General features: G+C 43.6%; 1 protein-coding gene across 1 annotated transcript; it reads left to right on the top strand.

Annotated features, from left to right (window-relative positions):
* The first annotated feature begins 1,344 nt into the window (after positions 1 to 1,344).
* LOC103801020 (uncharacterized protein C20orf195 homolog) lies at positions 1,345 to 2,238 on the top strand. The gene has a single exon (XM_009073417.1). It carries the CDS (start codon positions 1,345 to 1,347, stop codon positions 2,236 to 2,238), a length of 894 nt encoding a protein of 297 aa, XP_009071665.1.
* The last annotated feature ends 646 nt before the right edge of the window (positions 2,239 to 2,884 follow it).

A 2,884-nucleotide genomic window follows, 5' to 3' on the forward strand; every position in this document is an offset into this window, starting at 1 on the left:
CCAGCATCCAGCTGGGTTCTCATTGCAGCAACACTGACAACAGGGACACAGGCATTTTTATAGCTGATTGCTGTTTATGGTGCATGAGCTGTGTGAGCCATAGGTACTTCGGCTAGAGCACAATAGTGAAACACCTTCCACCTTGGCTCAGAGGGCACCACCAGACAGGACACATCTTTGCAAGTAAATGAAGAATAAACTCATCCCAGACTGGTTTGGGTTAGAAGGCATGTTGAAGCTCATCTCCTGCCGATGTCCCTGCCATGGTTAGGGACACCTTCCACTAGACCAGGTTGCTCCAAGCCCCACCCAACCTGGCATTGAACATTTCCAGGGATAGGACAGATGCAGCTTCTCTGGGCACCTGTACCAGTGCCTCACTACCCTCACAGGGAAGAATTTCTTCCTAATATGCAATCTAACCCTGCCCTCTGTCAGGTTATAGCCATCCCCCCTTGTCCTGTTACGCCAGGCCCTTATAAACAGCTAAGATTAAACCAACAGACATAGTGGTGCAAGAACCACTGCCCAAACACCTTTACAGGTGCTTTGCATATGTTTCATTCTCTTACTGTACATTGTTCATAGACTAACAGCATTCTATAGGGAAGCAAGTAGATCTCATGGTTGGAGATGATGCAAGCTAAAAACAAAGAAAGGGAAAGCAGTATATCACTGAAAACATTGTCAGGTTGTGACAGTCAATCCACTGTTGAAAGTATAGGTGCAAGGAAAATGCTGACATTCCTACTGGATGCTATCATGAGGTACCATTTGGTGCATTGCCATTGTTCTGCCTGCTGCATACCAGCTCACGTGGGGGCAGAGGGTTAATTTGAATCACCAAGGTGATTATGTAGCTGTTGGAACTGGCTTAGAAAATGGGTCTCAAACCTCAACAGCCTGGCAAGTTACAAAGAGGAAAATAGACATCTCCAGAGAGGGAGAAAAATGGAAAGAAATTGCTTACAGGAGAACAAAGGCAGCTGATTAGAATGAAACAGAAGATAAGAAGATGGGGAAAAATTTTGGCAGCGTGTATCAGAGAATAGTTCCTGTCAGTGAATCTGTTAACTAGACATAGGACCTCTCAAGGTATGGTAGAAGAAGACCAGTTGGTTGAAATATATAAATGTAGATGATACAAAACACTAGAAACCATACAACTATAAAGGAGAATTTCTCTGGAACTACATGTAGTCTAGCAGTTCTTTCCCATCTGTACAAGCTAAGTTTTAATTAAGAGAGGAGAGTCAAAGCCATGATTATATGCCCTCACTGCTGCTTTTCTTTTCTTAATGTTATTATTGCTGCTATCCTACACAGCATTCAAGCTTTGGAAACATGGCTAAGGTTTTGAAGGAGACTGAAACCAGTCTAGAGAACACTGCACCCAGCGAAGAACAGCAAGACAATGCCAGCATGAAGCGGTACTTCAGAAATAAAAACCTTGTTCTGGATTTCCTGTACTCTGAACTGACCCTCAGCCACCTCCAGTACCACCGGAACAAAGTTCACCTTCTGAAGAAGTGTTACTTTTACTTGAAGATTGAGCCCAGATTCATACACATGAGAGACCAGAACGGTGTGATAATTTGCACTGACATCTTGCAAATCGCAAACCCCTGCCAACTTCAGAGGATAAAGAAGGTGGCAAAAAACCAAACTGAAATCCAGCTGGCACTTTTAACTGAGCTGTTGGAACAGCTGGAACAAGGTCGGGAGGAGCTGAGCCATTATGTAGAGACCTACGACATGGCAACTTTTCTCTCCCAGTGGGACATGACAAGAAAGAGAGTGCTCAAGTTCTCCAAGCTTTTAGATAAACTCACTGCCTTGGAAGAGCCAGGAAAGCTCTATGTCAAGCACGTTTTGCTGTCACAGATACATCTCAGAGGTGCTCTAAACCCTGACATTAGTCTTTCTCTCTATGCAAAGAAGCCACCAATTTTTGATCGGTCAGAATCATTTGCATACAAGAACTGGGCCCAGCTCAAGTGGATTACTGATAATCAAGAGTCACACCTCGAACAATGGCAGGTGGAGGTTAAGTTAGTGACAGATGACAGTCAGGAAGAACCAGGATACGGCCAGATTCAGGAAGTGATCTGCAACCCATGTGTAATCAATCACCTGCAGCCTGGCAGATCATACGAATTCAAAGTTAAAAGATGCGACACTAACACACTCGTCTACACACAGTGGCATGACAGCATTATATTGAAGACAAAAACCTAATCCTTTCTAAGATTCCAACAGCAGCTCTGAAGGCAGCATAATGAGGTGGCTGACAAGAACATCTTCCTCATGTTAATGATTTGAAAAAGATGAGTGGGAAACAATAAATTGTTATATGCAAGCAATTTTGCATAAAATTGAACTCCTCCTGTTTTCAACAGCAATTTTACAGGTGCCTTCTCCAAATCTTTCCAGGTTAACAGTAATCCATTCCAAATTTCTCACACAAAATATCATCCTAAGGTAGCATTTGGCACTCAACAGTTGTGTCCCACTGACAGAACTGACAGGTGGGAGCAGCCAGAAACAGACAGTCTTGTAGGACACCTCCGAGGCAGAGCACAGGAGACAGGAGCATCTCCAGCATCCCATACTTTCCATCCACTGAAAGATGCTCAGTGCCAGCTTCTTGCAGTGACATTTTGGGGGTTTTGCCCAAAGTTATTGTCCTTCCTCCAAAACACTTGATCTGAACGCTATCTCCTCAAATCATCCACAGGAACTTATCTCCATCACTGGTTCTTCTCACCCTCTACACCCTATGCCTTATAGGTACCTAAGTATGATTTCATGCTCAACCCTCTACAGTTCATGAAAAGAGCACTGTAATTAAAAAAGCCCAAAACAACAAAACCTCAACAATAAC

This window comes from Acanthisitta chloris, unplaced genomic scaffold (assembly GCF_000695815.1).
Source record: "Acanthisitta chloris isolate BGI_N310 unplaced genomic scaffold, ASM69581v1 scaffold5714, whole genome shotgun sequence".
Classification (NCBI taxonomy): Eukaryota; Metazoa; Chordata; class Aves; order Passeriformes; family Acanthisittidae; genus Acanthisitta; species Acanthisitta chloris.